This window comes from Notamacropus eugenii, chromosome 6 (assembly GCF_028372415.1).
Source record: "Notamacropus eugenii isolate mMacEug1 chromosome 6, mMacEug1.pri_v2, whole genome shotgun sequence".
Lineage (NCBI taxonomy): Eukaryota > Metazoa > Chordata > Mammalia > Diprotodontia > Macropodidae > Notamacropus > Notamacropus eugenii.
Genome location: NC_092877.1, coordinates 197,045,370 through 197,067,783, shown reverse-complemented (window position 1 = coordinate 197,067,783; position 22,414 = coordinate 197,045,370). Strand labels below are relative to the sequence as shown.

At 36.1% G+C, this 22,414-nt stretch overlaps 1 protein-coding gene across 2 annotated transcripts in view; it reads right to left on the bottom strand.

The window, feature by feature from the left end:
* Window positions 1-22,414, bottom strand: part of SLC9A2 (solute carrier family 9 member A2) — a 105,119-nt gene that overhangs the window by 45,622 nt on the left and 37,083 nt on the right. For both annotated transcript variants that reach the window (XM_072621730.1, XM_072621731.1), the window contains one exon: window positions 21,671-21,921. In XM_072621730.1, the coding sequence (XP_072477831.1) occupies window positions 21,671-21,921 (251 nt within the window). The remainder of the gene's footprint in view (window positions 1-21,670; window positions 21,922-22,414) is intronic.

Below are 22,414 nucleotides of genomic sequence, written 5' to 3'. Positions count from 1 at the left end.
TTTATTGCAAAAGGTAGGTACTCTTGGTGTTACTGTTCCCATTTTATAGAAGAGAAAACCTTAACTCAAAATTGTAGAGATGAATGTGTGCTTATAAAAAGAACTGAGATAGGCCAGTAATAATATTGTCAACTTTGCCAGAAATGGATATTTCTAAGTTCTCTCTCTCTTTCTCTCTCTCTCTCTCTCTCTCTCTCACACACACACACACACACACACACACACACACACACACACACACGCACCACTTCTTAGCAAGAATAAGAGAAATTGTTGCAATGGATGAATTAGACAGCCCCTGATATTTACCCATGGGTATAAAGGAAATGATAACAGAAGAGAGAAAAATCCTCCTTCTACCTCTTCATCAAAACCAAGCCAATCAAGAGCTTCTTCATTCAAAGTTCTCAACAGAAGCAAAGATTTTGCCCTTCTTCCATCACTGATTGGGTGGCTCCTTCCAGAACCTCTGTTTGGAGAGGCCACCCATGTTATGCATGGCTCATTGCCCTCCCCACTGCACTCCAGACTCCTCTACAAGCCCCTGCCCTGTGGAGATTTGATTTTTAAAACTGATAAGACTCATGAGAATTAATCTTAATGTTCTCAAAATACAGCTGTAGAAACTAAGGCATAGTTCCTGTCATTGTTAGTACTTTCAACCTCCATTTTAAAAAATGGTTTCCTCTATCTATGGAACAGTTTCCATTACTATTAATTTTACAGCAACATGGATATTTGTAAAACATTTCAAGTTTTGAAGAGCAAACATAATTTCTCTTAATGCTCACATCAATCTTGTGCATTAGGTGCCATTAACTTATTTTACAAAAGGAATAAGTATGCCATATAGGTTAAGTGACTTCTCCAAGGTAAAATGGTAACATAACAATAGCAATCAATAGCAAATAATCAGTATTAATTAAATGTCTCCTAAGCATTTGGGTTACAAAAAGAGGCCAAAGACAGTCATTGTCCTCAAGGAGCTTACAACTCTAATGGGAGACAACGTGCAAGCAAACACATACAAGGCAAGCTATACATAGAATGGATAGGACACAATTAACAGAGGGAAGGCCCTGATGGGGATTTACAAAGCATCTACAGTGCTAGGCACTGTACTAATCACTTTACAAATATTTCACTGGCGTCTCAAAACAATCCTGGATGGTTAAGTGCTATTATTATCCCCATATTAGAGTTGAGGAAACAGAAGCAAACAGAGGTTAAGTGACTTGCCTAAGGTTATACAACTAGCGCGTGAGGCCATATTTGAATTCAGGTTTCTGTGACACTAGGCCCAACACATTATCCACTAAAGTGTGATCCCAAGCCAGGTTTTCCTATTTCCAAATTCAATATCCTTTGAATAATACAAATAGCTTTAAAACTTCAGTCTAACAAACATCAAGTCCATTAACAACTTTTTATGGGAAAACGGCTCTAGACTTCTTATTAAAATGCCTGATCCTCTGAAATCTATGCCTGAATGGAAAACCAATCAATGTGCAAAATGATACAGTACCTTCATACAGATGGACAAAGGGAATTATATGTCACAAGGCAAGATTTTTGGCCATGATTCTCAAACAGGTATATTTTCCACAGTTATGTGCCTGTAGCTACAGGGTTATGTGGCAATTAATCCACCTTATGACTACATTCACTATTTAGAAGTTTAAAATAATAGGTTAATCTCAAATTTCTACACCCACACCAGGAAAGTTTTGTGTAACATGAGCTGCAGAGAACAGGGAATGGAATAAGTAAAGAATGTTCTTTAGGAAACAGCAGCCCCAACAATATGTGCCTCCATTTTGAGACTGTGTAGCCTGGAAAAGTTATGTATTAGTGGGTAGGGAAACACAACAATTCAGCAGCAATAATAGCTGAGTATCCTCCATAAATAGCTTGGCAAAACTACTGAGCAAATGGGTGCCACATATTAACATTTACAATGAATAATTATCTTGTTTTATTTTTATTTATTATAAACCAAACTGGTGACTCAGGATATACTGTGAATATTCTTTGAAATAAGGATTCATTCATATGAGGTGACTCAGTTGATTCCAAGGCACTAGTATACAACATGGTGTGTTGACCATGGTGTACAACCTTTCACCAAAGGCCTTCATTTGCAGTTCCTTCTGCAACATCTCTAATGATCCTCCTTCCTCTCCTAGATACTCTCCTCTCTTGTTTTTCCCAACATTGCTTTGTTCTACATCTCCTCCTACTTATTTGACTGTTCTTTTTCAGTCTCCTTTGCTATATATTCTTTCAAGTAATGCCTACTAACCATAAGTTTCCTTCAAGGGTCTGTCCTGAGCCCGCTTCTCTTCTACTTTCATGTTATCTCACTTAGTGATCTCATCAGTTTCCATAGGTTCAATCATTACCTCTATGTAGATGATTTTCAAATCTATATATGCAACCCTAACTTCTAAACTGACCACCAGTCTGGCATCTCTAACTTCTTATTGGATATCTCAAACTGGACGTTTCACTGATATTTCAACTTCAAAATATTCAAAACAAAACAACCTTTCCTCCCAAACCCTCCCCTCTTCAGAACTTCTCTATTATGGCTAAGGAAAGCACCATTCCAGTCACCCAGGGCTCACAACCTCAGTGTCATCACTGACCCTTCCTTCTTTCTAACACTCATCTCAAACATCTAATTTGTTATCAAATATTTTCTTTTCAGCTCTGGTATTTTCAACAAGAATGCTTGGAAGTCCTCTGTTTCACTGAAATTGTACTTTTTCCACTGAAGTATCATACTCAATTTTGCTGGGTAGGTGATTCTTGGTTTTAATTCTAGCTCCTTTGACCTCTGGAATACCATATTCCAAGCCCTCTGATCCCTTAGTGTAGAAGCTGCTAAATCTTGTGTTTTCCTGATTGTTTCCACAATACTTGAATTGTTTCTTTCTGACTGCTTGCAATATTTTCTCCTTGACCTGGGAACTCTGGAATTTGGCTATAATATTTCTAGTTTTCCTTTGGGGATTTCTTTCAGGAGGTGATTGATGGATTCTATCCATTTCTATTTTACAGTCTGTTTGTAGAATATCAGGGCAGTTTTCCTCTAGGCTCTTTTTTTGACCATGGCTTTCAAGTACACCAACAATGTTTAAATTATCTCTCTTGGATCTATTTTTCAGGTCAGTTGTTTTTCCGAAAAGATATTTCACATTGTCTACTATCATTTCATTCTTTTGGTTTTGTTTTATAATTTCTTGATGTCTCATAAAATCAGTAGCTTTCATTTACTCCTTTCTAATTTTTAAGGAATTATTTTCTTCAGTGAGCTTTTGGACTTCCTTTTCCATTTGGTCAATTCTGCTTTTTAAGGCATTCTTCTCCTCATTGGCTTTTTGGATTTCTTTTGCCATTTGGGTTAGTCTAATTTTAATGGTTACTCTAATTTTAATTTTTAATTATTTTTTTCATAATTTTTGGGGGTCTCCTTTAGCAAGATTTGACTCATTTTTCATGATTTTCTTGCATCACTCTCATTTCTCTTACCAATTTTTCCTCTGCTTCTCTTACTTTATTTTCAAAATCCTTTTTGAACTTTGCCATGGCCTGAGACCATTTCATATTTTTCTTGGAGGCTTTGGATGTAGGAGCCTTGAACTTGCTGTTTTCCTCTGGTTGTATGCTTTGATCTTTCTTGGCTCAAGGATGTAAGAAAATACCTTTTCACCAAGAAAGTAACCTTCTATGGTCTTATTTTTTTCCCATTTGGTCATTTCCCTGGCCAATTACTTGACTTTTAAGCTCTTTGTTAAGTGAAGGGTGTACTGCCCCAAGTTTCAGGGGCCTTGTTCAACTGTTTTCAGAGATCTCTCTAGAGACCTGTAAATTCTCAGTTCCTCCAAAATAGTGTGATCAAAGGGGAGGTGTTTACTCCTCTCCTAGCCTGCACTCTGCTCTATAAGCAACCATAAGCATTCTTTTCTGTCCTTTAACTGTGAGGAGGATTCCCTCTGCAAAGCTGCCATCAGCTTTGCCTCCTCTTCCAGCATTTGCCAGCATTCCTCCTCACCTCAGGACTACCACCCAGGACTGCTGCCTGGATCAGCCACTCAATTCCCCCACCATCTTTTGGCCAAGAGCTCCAGAAGCAGGTGCTGCTGCCACTGCCCTCAGACTGGGGATGGGGCTGGGGCTGGACCATGTTCCTCTCTCACCTAGGTGAGAGACCTCTGACCTTTGAAGCTGTCTTTGGTGTTTATGGGTTGAGAATTCTGGAAATCACAGCAGCTGCTAGTGATTCAACACATCAAGGCCTGCTCTAGTCCTGTCTGTGCTGGCATGGCCCATGCTGGTTTCCACTCTAAGCCCAGTGCAATAGACCCTTCCTGTAGGCTTTCTAGATTGCCTTTTTCTGGAAAGCTGTTTCTCTCTGTCATTTTGTGACTTCTGCTGCTCTAGAATTTGCTTAGAGTCATTTTTACTAGGTATTTTGAGGGGTTTAGGGTGACAGCTCAAGCAGGTCCCTGCTTCTACCCATCTTGGCTCCACTCAATCTAGCCTTTTAACAACTTCACAGCTCCTTAGTTCATTCATTGGAGGATGGATAAGCATTGGAAGGTTAAACTCAAACTCATCCATTTTGTTAGCAGGAATTAAAGTTAGTAGTTAAAAAGAATTTGTAAAAATCACTGTAGACATCAGGGATGTACTGTTTCTCATTCCTACAGATGATTTAAAGGTGTACTGAATACACATATCAGTATAGCAAATAAAAATACTACATATGAATATTCATTAAAATGATCAAATTTAGGAAATTCAGCTTTATATAATCAGAATAAATCTGAAAAAATTTCCCCTTTCAAGTCTGGGTCAAGTAGCAAAACTCTATCAAATACCCATAATGGTTCTCTTATCTCCTCAATTCAGCAGTTCTCTCCAATGACACAAATTCCAACCTACTTAGATCTGCCCATTCTACGTAGTTCTCATCCATAAGATCCCAAACATTTACCACAGCGAGGTTATATGACATGCCATAAGTCTTTCTCATTTTCTCCCAACATCACAAGGGGGCCAGTGGAATATTCTAAATCTTAGGCTGTTATTCCTCACTCACTATGAGATCAGCTCATCTTCTCTTTCTTCCATGTGATTCTTTGATGACATCTTTTACTCCTGTTCTTTTTAAAGCACCTCTTTGGTTATTTGTTGAAGGCCTCCCGCAGCCCTCTGCTTCATTGTCCTCTGCATGGAGCTCATCTTTAGCTCTTCTCAGGCAATAGTATTCCAGATCTTTATAATATGGACCAATACCAGTAAAATACTGAAAAAATGGGCATTTGCTGTTATGAGAAATTCTGGATCTAAGAGTGCTTTGCAATTTTTCTAAAGTTTTTTCTTCTCTTTTGAAAACTCTAAGCCTAGTTCATTCTCCTTCTGTACTTCCAACATTAATTTGTAATTAAGGAATCTTACCTAGTTCAGCCCCTCAATTTTTTTTTTTTTTGTCCTCTGGATTTCTTTGAAGTTGCTCTCACTGGCACAAAATTCTCCTTTTAGTTAGGTTGTTACGTTTGGTTTTGAATTTTTTGAGAGTTAGTGGGGACTAAGGAAAATGTTTAGGCAAATATCTGCTAGTCACACAGCCCAAATGATCTATCATCACTCTAAGTACATCAACTAATTCACAATATTATAATTTAAATTTTTTTCATCCTACCATCCCTGTTTTTCTTTGCCTTATCGATTAAAACATATATACTGCATCAATTGGCACAGCTTGAGCCTTCAAGGTATTATTAAATTCCAGTCCTTCTTCTAGGCATCAGGTCTTTGAGGCACAATAAAATTAAGACTCTTGCCGTGCTCCAAAGCAGATTAAGAACAGAACAAGGATTTTCCTATTCTGATACATTCCTAATCTTTCATTAACTACTGAGAGCCAATATTAAATTTAATGCTAAATTTTAAAAGGTTCATACAATACAAATTTGAAGAGTAAATACAATGGAATGCTAGTGTGATGTAAAAAAAAAATCTGAGCAAGTTAATTTTAGAAAAACATGGAAAGAATTGCATGCAATAATGATGAGTGAAATCAGCAGAATCAAGATGGCAACAGCAATATGGTTTTAAGAATAACTGTGAACAACTAAGTTATTTTGAGTATTATAAATACCAAAATCAACTACAAAAGACCCATGAAGGAAGATACTATCTACCTCCAGACAAAGAACTTATAAGTAGAAGTGTGCATTGTATGGTTTTACATAGATCTATCTATGAATTGATCTATCTATCTACCAACTATCTATCTATCTATCTGTCTGTCTGTCTGTCTGTCTATCTATCTATCTATCTATCTATCTATCTATCTATCTATCTATCTATCTATCTATCTACCTACCTACCTACCTACCTACCTACCTACCTACCTATCTATCTAACAAATAGAGACCTTCTCTAGTGCAGGGTGAAGACGGAAGGAGATAGTTCAAAATTTAAAATGTAACAAAAAAAAAGAAAAAGAAGTAAAAACTTAAATGTTAAAAAATGAGTAAATACAAGTTTCTTACTGTATTTCCCTGTCACAGAAAATGTAGAAAGTTGTTTTTTTTAAAGTCAGTCCTAAAATATCCATTGAAACAATGTTATGGATAATGGTATACAACAGACAAACCACAATTGATATTCATCCTAAATCAGTTAAAATTTCACTCCCAACCTTAAACTGATAGATCTTGATGAACCAACTAAATGCCACATCATTTAGCTGGATCTTGGGCTTTGGTGTTCCCTGTAATTTTCCTTCCAAGAAAGTTATTTTCCTAATTATGTTTTTCTTGTGCTAAAATTAAAGTGCATTGGCATTCCTTTAGCAGACCCCAACTTGTGGAGGTGAAGAGCAGGAGAGACTACACAGAAACATGCTAGGTAGGAGCAAGTTTGGTGTCTTTTAAAAATTGCTCTAGATTCTCTATATTCAGATAATTGACTGGCATATTGGCTTTAAAGTTAAATTAAATTTATGTTAAAAGTATATACATATATAAATATATATACATATATATGTTCACATGTACATGCATAGATGTGTGTGTGTGTGTGTGTAAACTTGAGCACTTGCTGGTAGACCCTAGCATAAAGTTCCTTGGGAATGACACACCTAAGAAGCAACCACAATGATTGAGGCAGGAAGCATAATAATTACAACTTTACTGCTGACTGCTATAAAGCTTCTTTAAAAGCGTGTTCCATGAAATGAAACCATATTGTGGTAGCATTTATTCTGATAGTTATTTTTGTTTTAAAACAATATTTCTAAGGTTCAACACATTTAGTATACCCCCAAAATACCTAATTATACACAGTAAATTTGAGGCATACATAATTTCTATAATCCAAAACTTATGTGCAATTCTAAATCAGTCTGTCTATAAGGACAGGATTACATAGTATCTACTGTTCACTAGAATGTGAAACTTTTGGAATAAATACCTATATAACCAAAGAGTGAGAGAGAGGAGGAAAAAATATATAATGGTGTTTTTCCCTTGTAAAATGTGATACAAAGTTTAAAAAATATATTTCATTTATATTAAGTAGTTCTTTGTATATCTCAACTTAGCAAAAAAGATTACTTATAAACTCAACTATATTTCAATACTTTGCTAATATGTAGACTTTTGGGATTCAAAGGCATCCTTGGGCAGATTTCCAGATCTCAACTAAGTTTTATAAGAATACATGTCAAAGGGCACTTGACAGGGAGAATAAAAGGCAGTGGTTTTCCTGTTTTTCTTGGTCAAATTCAATTCCACTCCCATTTTTCTAAGTTGACATAAAGCAACCTGATGCCACCTTTCTATCTTTCCCTCCTCTCTGTTACCTATTACCTTTTTAAAAAAATCTTCCCCAGATCTTAAAGAAATATGTGGATAGATGGAGCATAAGGAAAATAATACTTTGTTATACACACCAATAACAGACTCAGAAGTGGAAGAGACTACAGAGGCCACCTCGTCCAACCCCCTCATTTGACCAGTAACAAAACCGAGGCCAGGAGAGTTTGACTGATTTGCACAAAGTTGAAGAGTCAGTATTAGTTTCACGATTTAGACAGTTTCAAACTCAACACTCATTCTTTTCTATAAGAAGTGATTTTTTCAAAAAAGGAAACTTTCTTCTCTCCCTCCCCCACCTTTTTATCCATTTCATAGAAGTTTTAGCATTCAGGTATTTCTTTTAATTTGTCACAAGAGGGGAAAAAACCCTTTCACTACATTTCTCACTTGATCCTTCATCGTAAAATGGAGGTCACCCTTTGTTTTCAAAGGCTGTTCCAATAGAGTGAAATCTCTGGTAGATTTTAAAAAAGATAGAAAAAAGCTACAAGCACAGGCTCCCAGGACGGATTGTTAATGAAGAACTAGTCTAGTCTAATTCACCACCAGACTGTTGGCCAAAAACTTAAGACTATCTTTTCCCTAAAGAAATCAATTCATGAACCTAAGACATGGAATGGTTTTGTTTTACATAAATAAAGGTACTCGTATACAGATGAAACTTCAGTTCGTTTTGAAATAGTAAACAAGAGGAAGGAAAATAATTTTCAGGAGTTTTTTGTTTTTGTTTTTTAATATCCAGAGTATAAATAAGTAGTGAAAGATAGCTAGAATAAAATGTCTTCTAATTTAACTCCAGTATCATCACTCCAGGCCTCAAGTCATTAATTGTGATGATTCAAGCACACTGGAAGTGTTTGATCAAAGAGCCTGGACCCAACATTTGCCTGAGGAGAAAACGATCTCACAATAACCATTTGTAACTGCTTTTATGAATCATTAAATTTAGAGTAGAATTAGATGTAGAAAAATTCTTTTTCACTCAACACAATTCAGTATGGTAAATCTAAGGGTAAACCTTAGGAAACAAAGTAGAGAATATAACATATAATGATAGTTCTAGAGGTGGAAGAGATTTTGGAAGTCATTTCATCCAAATGGCTCATTTTATACATGAGGAACCTGAGGTGAAGTGACTTGCCCAAGATCATGTCAGTAGTATGTCAGAAATGGGACTTAAACCAAGGAGAAATAAGGTAATGATGCAAATAATAGAAAGAAAATAACAATAAAACTCAAGGGTTAAATTCTTTTCCATTTAGTATTCAGGGAACTGGGGGTAAATGGGATGCCCTTATTCAATTATCTGGATAAATCTGTGGCTTCTCTATGTCCCATTTGACTTTTCTAGAGAGTTGTAGTATTGTTACCTTAAAGGCACTTAGGTGAAAATCAGTTTTAAAATTAAGTACAGTGGTCTAGTCCCAGAGTTAGTTTTCTATAATGCAGTGTTCCTGGGTTTTTTTTCCCTTAACTCTGCTTCAATTTGCTGTATGACCTTGGGCAACAACTTAGCTTCTCTGTTTCGCTTTCTTCATGAAAAATAAGAGTTTTCATGTTTACTGGATTCCTAAGATGCTGTGCCAATGGACTAAAAGTGGATTAGAAAATGATACAAATGTGAAGCAGCATTACTGTAAGAACAACAACTATTTTGTAAAACTATCTTTTTTTCATTATCTTAAAAATGAAATGAAGCTCACAAATGTGATAGAAAGTAAATTTCACTTTTTAATTCTTTTCAGGTTAATTAACAAACAATGCAAATAGCTTTGCTAGGGAAATTATTTTGGTTATTTGTTTCAAAAACTAAAAAAAATTAATACCAATCCTTTGAGTTTTAACATAATATGCATCTATCAAGTTAGCCACTTTTTGTTGGGTCACAGACATCAGTGACATTGTAACATATCACAACAAAGACATAAATTGAGAGATATGTAAAACAATGTGTGCCAGAGATATACCCTAACTCTCAGACTCATCTGCTCTTTCCCCAGAACACATTCTACTAACTCTTACTCTGAATCCACTGATCCTTGATCTATCAGCAACAAGCAAGCATAAGCCAAAGAAACAGCCATCTTCTTATAATTTGGTTTCCTTTAATACTTTTTGGAATTATGGTACAATCAACTACTACTGATTTCATCTTTTTCCCATAGTCCTGACACTGTGAAGTCTATACCAAAGGCATCTCTTGTTCGTATGCCTTGGAATTCCTATCTCCTCGTCTACCTCTGAAACGAACATCATAAGCTTTTGTGTTTGTTAAGTTTGTCAAGCATTAATTTTCTTCTATTATGTGCTCACCATATATGGTGCTTCCTGATTCTCTTTTTGACAAAAATATTCATGACTTGAACAGGTAGTATGAGGCTTCTGTGTAGTTTACAAGTTAGTTTACAAATTAAATAATTTCTAAGTACCAAATTTTATTTTCCAACACATTCTTCATTGAATATCTTCACATTATAGTCCTGTATAGTCCTTGAGTATCAAGTTTTATGTACTTCACGGAATTTCTTCACTTCTTTATCCTCTGTAACAGAAGTTGGCAGAAACTGTAGTTTCTGTTTATGTTTTTCATGAGCACTGCAAGGCAAGAAGATCAAGTGTTCCATGAAATGATGTTTCTTGTTTCCTTTGGGTGCAAAACTAAACTCCTCTGATGGCTTTATTTATCTCTCCAAGGGGAACCTGAGAACCATCTTTCTATTTAATTGAAGTTTTCTTTTTCCTTTTTTAAAAAAATGCCTTTGATTTCATTTATGCTAAGAATTTCAGTAAGATGTGATTCACTTCCTCCAGTAACATATTTGCTCACAAATGGTTCTGCTAGTAACACATCTATTCACTGGGGAGTAATACATCTAGCCATAGAGAGGCAGGGCTGGATCTACTCAGTGGGGAGGTGTGGGTGATACAACGTAAAGAGTACTGAATTTGGACTCGGTTCAAAGCCATCCTCTGCCATTTACTACATGTGTGATCTCGGGAAAGTCACTTTAATTCTCTGTGCCTCAGTTTGCTCATCTGTACAATGAAAAAGAAGATTAGATGACCTTTAAGGTTCCTTCTGGATCTAAATGTATGATCCTAGTCATTAGACAAAAATCACACAATGAGAAGACCAACAAGTAAGTAATTATTTGTTGAGGGTGACAAAAGGTACTTCACCACAAAAGTATTATTCTGATGTTTCATTGGGTTAGGAGAATTATCTTGGGTTCTTGAAGGCTTTATGAAACAACTAATTGGTGCCATCTATCCAACATCATTGTCCTGAAAGGAACAATTACTAAGAGGCAGTGGAAAAATATGGGAAGAATTTGATGATTAAGTACGGAGAGAAAAAAAGCAGAACCAGGGTAACAATATGAATAATTTCTATAGTAACAGAGACAAAAACACTAAAAAGCAGCACACTTTCTTTCACTCAATGGAGTGATGGTGAGACAACAGGGGCAGAATGGCACATATGCTGTGAGTTGAAATTATTTCATGGATTGGTTTTGGTGAACATTTTTCTTTGTCACAAAGGAGACTTCAATGGCAATGGGAAGCAACCAGCAAATGACAGTGATATAAAAGAAGCATCAAACTTCTGTTTGTTTTTAAAGAAAGAGATGTTAGGAACTGCGGAATGAAGTGAATTTTGTTGTTTAGTCATTTTTCAGTTGTATCTGACTCTTCATGACCCCTTTGAGGATTTTTTTAACAAAAGTACTTAAAGTGATCTGTCATTTCCCTCTCCAGCTCATTTTACAGATGAGGAACTGAGGCTAATGGGGTGAAGTGATTTGCCCAGAATGACACAGATAGTAAGTGTCTGAGGCCAGATTTGAACTTAAGAAAATTTCTTCCTGACTCCAGGCCTGGCATTATCTCCACTGTGCCACCTACCTGCCCTAATGAAATGAATACTCCATGGCAGAATTTGTAATGCAGCAGGAGAGGGAAGCTAGGAATAGTTTGACATATAGACTGTAGACTGTAGAAGAGCAGATTTCTATGAATTAAGAGAAATGAGATGTATGATTTCAGAGAATAAAAGTTACAGGAGAAATAAGACCAGGAGATAGTGGAAACTTTCAGTAATGAAATTTTGAAGACATTAAAAATATTCCGATGAGAAGAGGAGAAAAAGGAATTGTCTGAAGCGAAGCATCTGGATGTCCAGAAAACTCACTGACTACCTCAAAAAATTTTTGAAGACTATAGTAAATAGACATAAGGAGAGATAGAAGATTTAAAAAAAAAAAAGTTGGAAAAATTCTATAAAATTAGTGCCAGGAGTGCTAATGATCAGGGTGAACTGAAGTATAAGCAGAAAATGGATTTTTGGGGTACTGTATTGAAAAGAGGAGGATCAAAGAATGAATAGAACTATGGTTTGGAGTGAGTAAGAACAATGCTAACTGATGAGAGACAAAGGGCAAATATGTTCTAAGTTTCCCTCCATTTTCTCTGTCAAGGAGAATGGCCTTTGGACTAAAAAGGAAAGAGCAAATATGTTCAATAGAAAATTGATAACCAAGATAAGGAAAGAGTAAGAAAGCACCCAGCTTCCTTTGATGAATTCAGGTCACCTAACCCCAATGAATTATATTTTTGAATATGAAAATTTAAGAAAAAATAATGAAAAATGATCAGATGTGATACTTGAGGACCTGTCAGTAACTTCTGACAGTCTAGAATGAGAGAGTTACCACAGAATACGACAAAAGCAAATGTCTTTTTCTCAAAAACTGGAAGGGGATTTGATATGTGAAGTTTAGATTCAGTCAAAGGAACATAATCGGGGACCTAGAGGGCCACATGTGAGCTCAAGGCCGCAGGATCCCCATCCTTAGTCTAGAGAGTCTGTACAAATGAGCAGATGAATAAGCTTGACTTTGATTCCTGGAAAAACTATGAAATGTATTATTAAAGGGATATGGTTAATGAACATCTAGTAAAAGAAAGCAGTGGTCACAAAGATCAGCATGGATTCATAAAGAACAGGCCAGGCCAAGCTATTCTAATTTTCTTTTTTTTTTTTTTTTTTTTTGCCAAGGACACTAAACTCAAGAGAATGCCGTGCATATACTTTACTTAGATTTTAGCAAAAGATTTGCTAAATATCCTATGCTATCCATGAGGAAAAGATGTAAAGATATTGGCTAGAAGTTGATTCATTTCAATGGATTTATACCAATGGTCTGATGTCATTTTAGAAGGAACTCTCCAATATAACTCTCTGGGAGAAGCATCTACATTTGTCCTCATGCTATTTAACCATCATTTGTCAATTTGCAAATAACAGAGGATGGCAGTTAGAATTCAAAGTAATCTTGAAAGGTTGTAATGTTGGGCTGATGCTAAAATTTAATGAAATTTAATCAAGATTAACAATATTAATTTGGGTTCAAAAGGTCATCTTCACAAATGGAAAATGGGGGAGGCTTGGCTAGATGCCATTTTTTTCTGAAAAAAAAGATGTAGTTTTGGGATCAACAATGTGATATGACAGGGAAAAAAATGTCCATCTGAATTAAAAGAGGCATAGTCTAGTCTCCCCCTGTTCAAACCTAAGGCCTTCTCTTCAGTTGTGGGTATCACATTTTACAAAAGAAAATGGTGAGCAAGAGATTGTCCAGAAGAGGGTAATCAGGAGGGCCTTGAATTCATGCCCTTTATGGATCAGTTGCAGGAATGAGAAATGTTTAACCAACAAAAGCAAAAACTTAGCAAGCTGGGACATCATTTAAAGACAACTTTAAATATTCACAACACTATCATGTAGAATAAGAACTAGATTTGTTTTGCTTGCCTCCAAAGGGAACCAAGCAAATAGGATTGAAATTATTCAAAGTTGTATGAAGGTGAACAGGCTTCTTGCAAGGTAAATTTTTCCCAACAATTAGTGAAATTGGTTGCCTCAAAAAGTAAACATCCCTCTATGTCTTCATTTAAAAACTAGGTGGCTATTTTCCAAGTACATTGTATAGCCAATTCTTGTTCTGAAATTGTGTGATTGTGTCAGGCTCAGAAGCTGTCAGTGGCAAAGGTTACAAACTTAGTTGGAAGACCTCAATTTCTCTGATCATTCCTTAAATTCAACATTGCCATGACCACTTCCTTCAACATCTTCAGATTACGACCAACAAGTTGTTTTCAGAAAATTTCAAATAGCACCATGGAAATGGACAATGCTGATCTGAACAATAGAGCACTTCTTGTGAGGAAAGGGTAAGGGCAATTTGAAAGATCTTACTTTAATTTGATGAGAAGTTGGTTAATCACTGGGGACTGTCATTTAAAATCATCTTTCAGTTAATGAACTTCTTAATATTGTCTTTGTGACAATGGATTTGGCACTGTTTCAAAAAAATAAAAATGGAGTCCAACTGCCAAATACAGACACATATATTTATATACCTAAAGCCTGTTTCTTGGGCTTACTTTCCCAGTTCATACCCATAGAGTTCTAGGAGTGACTTGGAAAGGCTGGGATTTCTAGCACTCTTGTTATTGATGTTCCGCCAGACTGCTCTACATTATCAGCCAAATTAATTAGCTTTTCAAAAGAGTATTTACTATGTAATATAATAAAATCATTTGCCATAGGAATATCTTCCCAAACTGGGGGCATACTCTCCCCTTACACACACAATGTCTCTGGGGTGTGGTCTTAAATTTGAAGAGCGTGTGTAGCCAAAAGGCCCACGTAGTTCCTGTAAATCATTTAATTGAAGTTCTCAGCTGGGGTCTTCGGGTCAGTGCCCTTGCATTGTCCTAAAGCTGCCTTTCCTCATCTTATCTACTTTGTACTTAATTTTTGTCTTTCAGCTCCTAATGTAAATCAGCTGCTGATGCTCTGGTCACACTGCTCCAAAATCTTTTGACTTTTGGGAGTTTACAAGGTCATCACTTGGTCAGTGGGGGTAGGATGTAAAAGAACTTGCTCATTCCTCCCTAAGGACAATTTCTTCTCAGGAGTCCATCAAAGGATTTTCTATCACTTGGCTGGCCAATGCTAGGATGATTTCTGCTGAAATGTCTACAACTATTATAAGTCCCTAGAAATGTGATTAGCTTGTTTGGTTAGCCAACAAGCTATTCCCTTCTTGACTTAATCAAAGATGTGCAAACCTCTTAAACAGATCACAGATCATGAACCACTGTGCTCAGCTAATATTCAATCACGTCCTTATACTGATTACATTGCATTAATTCAGATGCGGTGTAAAACATCTCTTTCCTTAAGGATATGTAAAAGAGTATCGTCGTTGCTGTTTTCAGTCATGTCAGTTTTGTCTGATTCTTTGTTACCCTATTTGGGGTTTTCTTGGTAAATGTGTTGGAGTGCTTTGCTATTTCCTTCACTAGCTCATTTTACAGATGAGGAAACTGAGGCAAACAGGGTTAAGTGACTTCACCAAGGACCAGATTTGACCTCATATTAACATCAGGTCCAGCACTCTATTCACTATACTGCCTAATTGCCTAGAAAATAGTATAAATTTAATATAAACATTAGTTTTTATTAAATTCCTCCTATATTTTCTTGCCATGGCATAGGGGTGATCCTCAGTTCCTAAAGACTGTGCCAACTCTACTGCCTGAAAATCTGATAAGCATATCATAGATGGCTTTATCCAAACCCATGACAAGTGTTAACTACTAATAAATTCTAACCAAGCTGGAAAGTCTTCAAGTACAAGTCCGGCAATAAACTGTCTCTGTTGTCTTAGGAGACAGGGGCTTCCCCTTTCCACTAGAAGTTTTCAAGCAAAGGCTGGATAGTCACTTGTCAGTCATGTTGTGGGAAGATTCCAGGCAATCCAGGTAATATTTGGAAAGATAGCCACTAACTTCTCTTCCAACCTCTAATCCTGTGATTATGTTTTTAGCTTAGCTAAGTATGAAGAGAGAGATTCTTCAATGGAAGTTTGAATATCAGGTGGATTTATTTCTCTGGTAGTACTTTCTTTATAGCAATGCCTTGAGAGTATTAGGTAAAATATGAAAATGCTTTAAAAACTTTGAGCAAAAGGAGTAATTTTAAGGAATTATTGATAATAATATATCACATCTGGCATGGTGGGACATGTGTAGTTCCTGCTACTAAGGAGGCTTAGCCTGGTGGACCACTTGAGTTCTAGAGTTCTGAGTTATCATAGGGCTAAAGCTAATCATGTGTCTATACAAATTTCAGCATTAATATGGTGAGCCCTGGGAGTACAGAGCCTGTGTAGCACAGAGTATTAGACTGCCTAAAGAGGGGCAAACTAACCCAGGTCAAAAACAGGGCAGGTCAAAGCTTCCATGTCAATTAGCAGGAGGATTAAGGTCATGACTGGCCACCAGGCCAGCCTAGGCAACATAGGGAAATAGTCTCAAAAAATATAAATATACAAACACACACATATACAAACACAGGCACACATACACACACATACACACATGTCTACATACATGTCTATATGCATACATAAGAACATATTTGTATTTATGCATATATATTTGTAACATCACAAAAAAAATAATTATATGATACTCAATTTTTCTGTGGTATATGGGATAAGTGAGGGGGAGAGAAACTCTCATAGACATAGATAATGCCTGGTACACCTGAAAATGAAAAAATTCTTCTCACTGGCCCTCAAATAGCATTGAATACCAAGTACTGATCTCCTTTGGGCAGTATGTATTAATTATACTACTCAGAGAATATTTATAATGGATGAGGGTGTCAGATGATCTGATTCTCCTTCTTGCTCACAGAGATGCTTGTTATGCAAAGAAGAGAGAATGGGAGTAATTTTCTACATTGATATTCTTAGCAATGTTGATAAGTCACATACGTGATCCATGGGGAACTACTATTAATTTTTCATCTCAAACCATTAAACCCAGAGGGCATGGGTGACAGGATAAGCTCCTCAAGGAGATAAATCTTCCTACACCGCTCAGTATGGTTGATCAGTTTTCTAGGTAAATTCAATGGATGTAGTTAATTGTTAGGAGAGTTTGTTTAAATGTAGTTAAGACAATTCTTCCTTAACTCTACCTAGAAGTATTCTTTAGAAAATCAGGTCAAGTCTATGTGTTGTGTACCTACTACATGTATACAAACATACACACACATAAATATATACATGCATGCATACACAGAGACATACTGATATCTACAGATTTTATCTATACATATATAGAGATACATATGTAAAAGTCATATATACCCACACATTTCTGTCTGTGCGAGTGTGTGTGACTTTTGGAAAACACAATATACACACATATACAAACTTCCATGATGCAACAACCTATCCTGGTATAGTCTTAATGGGAAAGGGAAGTATGGTACAAAAAAAGAAAGGAAGTTAGTTCATCTTGGGCCTTACCATCTGCATTTAGTTTTCTACTGTATATGTGCTGTGTCACCCTATTAGAATGTGAGCTCCTTCAGAGCAGGGACTTTCCTATTTCTGCCCTTAGCACTTCGCACAGTGCTTGGCACCATGTAAGAATTTAGTAAGTACTTTTTCTTTCAGCCATCCATCTCCCTTATGTGGACTGAAGGCTATAATCAAAGCTTTCCCATGCCCACACATGAGATTAAGTTTAAATTATTTTACAACATTTGAACTGTTTTTTAAAGGAATGAATAAGAATCATTTTGAAAATAACCAGTCCTGTTTTTTGTTGAAAACAGATCTCAAATCTCTCTTGCAAAATAGCATACGAGACATAGTCTGGAGGAACAGATACAACCCAATTTACAATCAATAGAAACCGGTTTTGCAAGGGAAAAACAAGTGGCTATGACAGCAACAGAAGGCTTGTAAATACAAGTGTAATGGTAACTATGAGAGCTTAAAGATCTTCCCCACCCATTAATGGGCCCTTTCATTTAGGAAAGCATGTTTAGGGGAGGCCCACACCTTTTGCTAATTTTCTAATGAGCCACTGGTTCTCAAAGGTTGTCATGCCCTCTGGCTCTGAAAAATGTATAAATACTCTGAGGTGCAGTTTTACTTTGGGGCTTAGTTTTTGGAAAAAGATTTGTGTGCCAGATGAGATTCTGGGAAGCTGCTAAGCAGCACCCTGACTTTGAAAACCCAGATGTTGTGTCTTCTTTCTCTGGTAACTCTGTATGTATGTTATGGTCAGACAGCTAGATCTGTCTGTTAATCTGTGATGTATATATTGCTTAGGGTCAGGCAGCTGGAGGTACTGTCTGTTGATCTTTACTTCTCTGTATTTTCTCTGAAGTTCAGGGTGCTGACTTTTTCCCCTAAACTAAGTGAATGATCTATATGTGCTTGATTAGTGATTGTTGATCCCTCAAAAACTGCTTTCCTTTTAGAAATGCAGATCTAAGAACCTATATTAGCAGGCCCTCCTGTGTATGGCAGGGTGCTTGCTTTTACAACAAGACATGCATGGCTTTTGGCCTCCACACAATACAATCATATCCAGTGTTTTCCTACCTGAGACACTGATCTAGCTTAAACCTAGGTTTGTGCTTTTCAACTAAAAATTCACTGTAATGGTTTCTTTCTGAATTTCATTCTTACTGAATGAATTAAAATAGTATATGTTGTACAGTATATACCATAATTGAGCAAATCCAAAACAAAGATTATGTGCCCAGAAAGACTTGCCAAAAATGTAATGGGATGGACAGAAAGAATAATGGAAAGAAAAAAGGAAGGAAGAGTGGCAGGGAGGTAGAAAGGAGGAAAGGAAAGAAGGGAGGGAGGAGGAAGACAGAAATGGAGGAAAGGAGGAAGATGGAGAGAGGAGACAGGGAGTGAGGTGAGGGAACGAGAGTGAAATGAAAGAAAAATAAATATATTTTCTATCTTAATTGATCTGAAAATTCTTGTTCAGGTCTTTATAGATTCTTCTTATAATTGCTCCCTCTCTAGCTTAAAGAAGAGACATCAGTAAACAGATTAGCCACATTCTATATATCTTTACCTTCACTTCCACTCATCTTAACATCTGTTTTTAAATATCAAAAATTACAGTACAACTATAATTTGGTATATAAAAGAAGCAATAAAAGTCAAGACGATTTAAATCCAAGTCACACAGTCTTGACTCTGTGAGAGCCAGGGATGCGCCTGAGCCAACTTGTACTGGCAAGACCTGGTTGTTAAATTTTCAATGTGAACATTTATACTTCAGAAATTAGCAAACACTACAAATCAGGGTTTGACTGGTTTTCTTGAATGTTTAGAATTTTAAAAATTATGGGGAAATCTTAATAATGCAAAGCAAACTTAAAAGAATGTCGTACCTGGGGGACTTCCCCTCCCCTCCCAGTAATCCATTTGTTAAACATTTACCAACATACTTCTCCCTTCTTCCTTGTCCACTCTGGGCAAGCCATGTAATCTCCCAATCCCTCAGGCAGTTATATGGGAGTAAAAATTTCAAAGCAGACTTCAATATGCACTGAAGGAGTCATCTCACTAGGAATTTTTTATGCCAATGATATCTTGTCTCCTTCCCCAAAAACAAATAAAAAACCTTGAAACTCAGTAAAATTTAAACTTAGAATATGTTATTACATTATACATGAAGTTTGTACACATGCATTTATAATTTTTCTTTTTATCACTAAACTAAGGACCCAATTTCTAGTTTCAAATAGTAATTATACATGTGGGTATGTGTACAACATACTCTAAAGGCTGAAAGAAAGTAAACCTCTCTGACTTATATTACAGGAAAGTATCACATATACCTGGGCCTGGAAAGTACCTGGAACTCTACAACAGTAGGTAAGAATGCCATTCAGTTAAGGGCATGCATTTAGATGCAAATAAGTCTGTTAAACATTTAGTTTGTTAAAGCATTATCATGAACATTCATAATAACTTCACACACAAAAATCCTTCAAACTTCCTGAAAACTCAGATTTAGGGGCCACTATATTTTAAAGTACCCTGGACAGCAATTTTATTCATTTAAAAATAGTGATCTTTCTTTTTACAATACACTCTTTCACATAGTTACAAAATGCCAGAAGATGCCATTAGAGTACATGACAACAATCTGAAAAAACAAAAGAAGAAAAACTTGTCCTTATCTCACTTTAATTTCTAAATTCCTCTAAGTCAGGATGATCCATTCCCAGGGAGCATGTGATATAAGGCAGTAAATATCTTCCTCACTCGGTGTCCCCAGTTGTCACAGAGTTTCTGGGTAGTGAATAGGTCTCAGTCCAATTCCGCCAATCTCCTCCCCCATATTTCATCTAGATAGTCCCTGGCCCCAGTTTCTTCCACTGGCTGGGAAAACTGGCAGACAAGCCATGCTGATAAGGGCATTGAAGTCTGTGTTTCACTGCTCTAAATCTTCACACCCAGTACTGCCCAGGCTGGAGTATAGGGAATACACCTTCTGCAATTCAATGTTCTCACAAAAAACTTCTTATAAAATTAAAAAGCTGTGCTCTCCTCTCTTTAGAGACACTATAGCTACCAGATCACATGCTTTCAATGACATAGGTCAAAGAACAAGAAAGAAGCTGGAAGCTATACAAATTATATGAATAGCAGTGAGGAGGAAGACATGGAACATTTCATTACTGGGTCAAACTGGATTAATATGTTGCTTTTTTTAGATTTGTCTCTGAAACAAAAACCATGCAAAACTTTGAGCTCATTATAATGATTTCATTCTCATTTGTGAGGTGCATTTGAGCTTTTTAGCCACAGCAGCAAAACATATTGATGAAGTCACATTCCAATAATAATAGTACAAAAGTGGCAAGAGGAAAGAACAGAAGCAACAAAATTCTTTAGTCAAAATATGACAGAAAACAAATATTTATAACAAATGCTAGCAATAAACTTAACTAAGCAATCAAAGTTATGTCTACAAATCTTTCCTACTTTTCATAAGAGATTAGTTATTACTTGAGATATACAATTTATGATTATAACATATTGAACTAGCATTATAACCCCCAGAACCTATATATCTATAAGAGTGTAGTGCTCCAAAGTAGTCACTATGGGGTCTTGACACTTATTCTAAAGAAACTGACATTTTCGAAAACATTTTAGTAATTCCTTTTAAAGAAAAAAATGTTTTCAGGAACAATTTATGAACAAGAAAAGAAAATCAGTCTTGTTACTTTATACTCATACAAAAAGTTATTTATTTGACAAGAAAAAAACCCAGTCTCTCAGCATAATCATCCACCTTATTTAACAGACTTGGATCCAAATGACTATTGTCTTTCTATTCCTTTCACATGCATCTACTCTCAAAGAATGAAGGTTTGCCACATTAAGAAAGTTAGAAATTGTGCCACAGTCTTTAATGAAAATTCTAGAAATTCTGAAATTATTTAGTAATGAAATCATTGTTAGAACAAAAGTAGTCTTTCATGGCCACTCTGTGAAAAGAGATGACTCTTATTTCAGTAGAGATGTTCTGGTTTGTTTATCTAAAACCTGTCATATTGTCCCACCTCATATATACCCAAGGAAATTAACTTTATGTTGATTTTCACTATGGAACTTTGAAAATGTACATTTTAGTTTAGCTAAGTATGTAAATTTTTTCACTTATTTGTCACAAAAAGAGAAGATCAGAGAAACTACTGAAACTTTTCAATGTTCTTAAAAGTTGTCCTAAAAACAAATCTGTTTCAGTTGCATGATTTTTTTATTCAGCTTAAAACATATCAATTCTGTGAAATTTAGTCTGCATTGTTTCATTCCCCCAATTCCCTCAGGGTCTTTTCTTCCCTCAGTACTTACGCCATGATGCCTGAGAGGTGAAACATTTCTGCTGTGATATATGATAAGTAGCTGTATAGGAAGACAAAAAGTGGCTCAATCACTCGGATATTGTGGGTGAAACGGGTGGTAAATGCTGCTATAAAGCCCAGCAAGATTCCAATCACTATCCCCCCGATTCCCACCACAAAGAAGTTAGCGATTCCAGCAAACACGTCAATGGTCTCAATTGTTTTCATCTGGCAAAAGGACTTAAACAAATTGTACAGCACCTGTGGAAGGAAAGAAATTGCATCAGTACACACCAATGATCCTTTGTAACTTCTCCACTGTTTCTCTAAGATCAGGAGAGAAAATATACAACTACACCCTACCTTCCAGTGAGAAACTTGTACATTTTTTTAGTTCAAATGTACATATATTAAATGTGATCAAAATTGATTGATTAATACTATATTTTATTCTGGGTTTGGATAATGAAAAATAAAGCTATGAAAAACATTTTAAAGTTTTGAGAAAAACAGCTCAACATTTCAGATTTCAACCTTTATTTTCTTCTAAGTCATAACAGTTCAGTACTATCCATTTTAAGGTGAATGCTAAATGACATCTGGTATTCCTTTTAATACATGGTTGGCACCCATCCCACTCTTCTGTGTTACAACCTCTGCCTCACTAAGGGCATGACAGATAGGAAGCTGTTCAGCACTTACAGGACCTCATTTAAACTTTTAATACTCTTAAACTATTCCCAAAGTTCTTCCA